Consider the following 613-nt stretch of genomic DNA (forward strand, 5'->3'; position numbering starts at 1 on the left):
TGGTAGGAGCCACGGAAGAGGACGTAGGCAGCGTAGCACAGCCAGATGTTGCTGGTGGTGTTCATGAGTAGGAGCAGCCCTGCCTGGAAAGCCGTCACCGCCCCGATCACCAGCTCCGACCACAGCGTCCAGCGGATCTTCACGTAGCCGGCGGAGAAGGAGGCAACAGCCCCTGGGGAGGGGATGAAGGATGCTGTGAACTCCTGACCAGCGTGGCACCAGCTTGTGTCCCCCAGCCTAGTGATTCTCATCACCACTGCCAAACCACCCCGTGCATCCCCAAAAATGCCGTAAGGATCGTTATTCCCAGGGGACGGAGCAAGATGGGGTGTCCCCCCACATCCTGAGCATCCCCAGCCGAGGCAAGCGTACCCAGCAGCGTGGAGGCAGCGTCCACCCCTCCGTTGTACACCCGTCGGTTGTCATTGGTGGGGTAGATCTCGTTCCAGAGGATCTGCACGTAGTACAGCATCAAGTAGTAACCGGCCGAGTTGAAGATCCACCACAAGGACCAGAGACGCAGCTGGGGTTGCTTGGACAACGCTCCCACCTCCCGCAGCATGCGGCACAGCACCGCCTCACGCCAGCCCTGCGTGCCCCCACCTTTGTCCCC

General features: G+C 61.5%; 1 protein-coding gene across 1 annotated transcript in view; it reads right to left on the reverse strand.

The window, feature by feature from the left end:
• The window catches only part of SLC19A1 (solute carrier family 19 (folate transporter), member 1), a 3,401-nt gene that overhangs the window by 1,263 nt on the left and 1,525 nt on the right, over nt 1–613 (reverse strand). The window contains 2 exon segments of the mRNA XM_009878225.1: nt 1–172; nt 373–589. Coding sequence (XP_009876527.1) covers nt 1–172; nt 373–589 — 389 coding nt within the window.

Source organism: Apaloderma vittatum, unplaced genomic scaffold (genome assembly GCF_000703405.1).
Source record: "Apaloderma vittatum isolate BGI_N311 unplaced genomic scaffold, ASM70340v1 scaffold24950, whole genome shotgun sequence".
Classification (NCBI taxonomy): Eukaryota; Metazoa; Chordata; class Aves; order Trogoniformes; family Trogonidae; genus Apaloderma; species Apaloderma vittatum.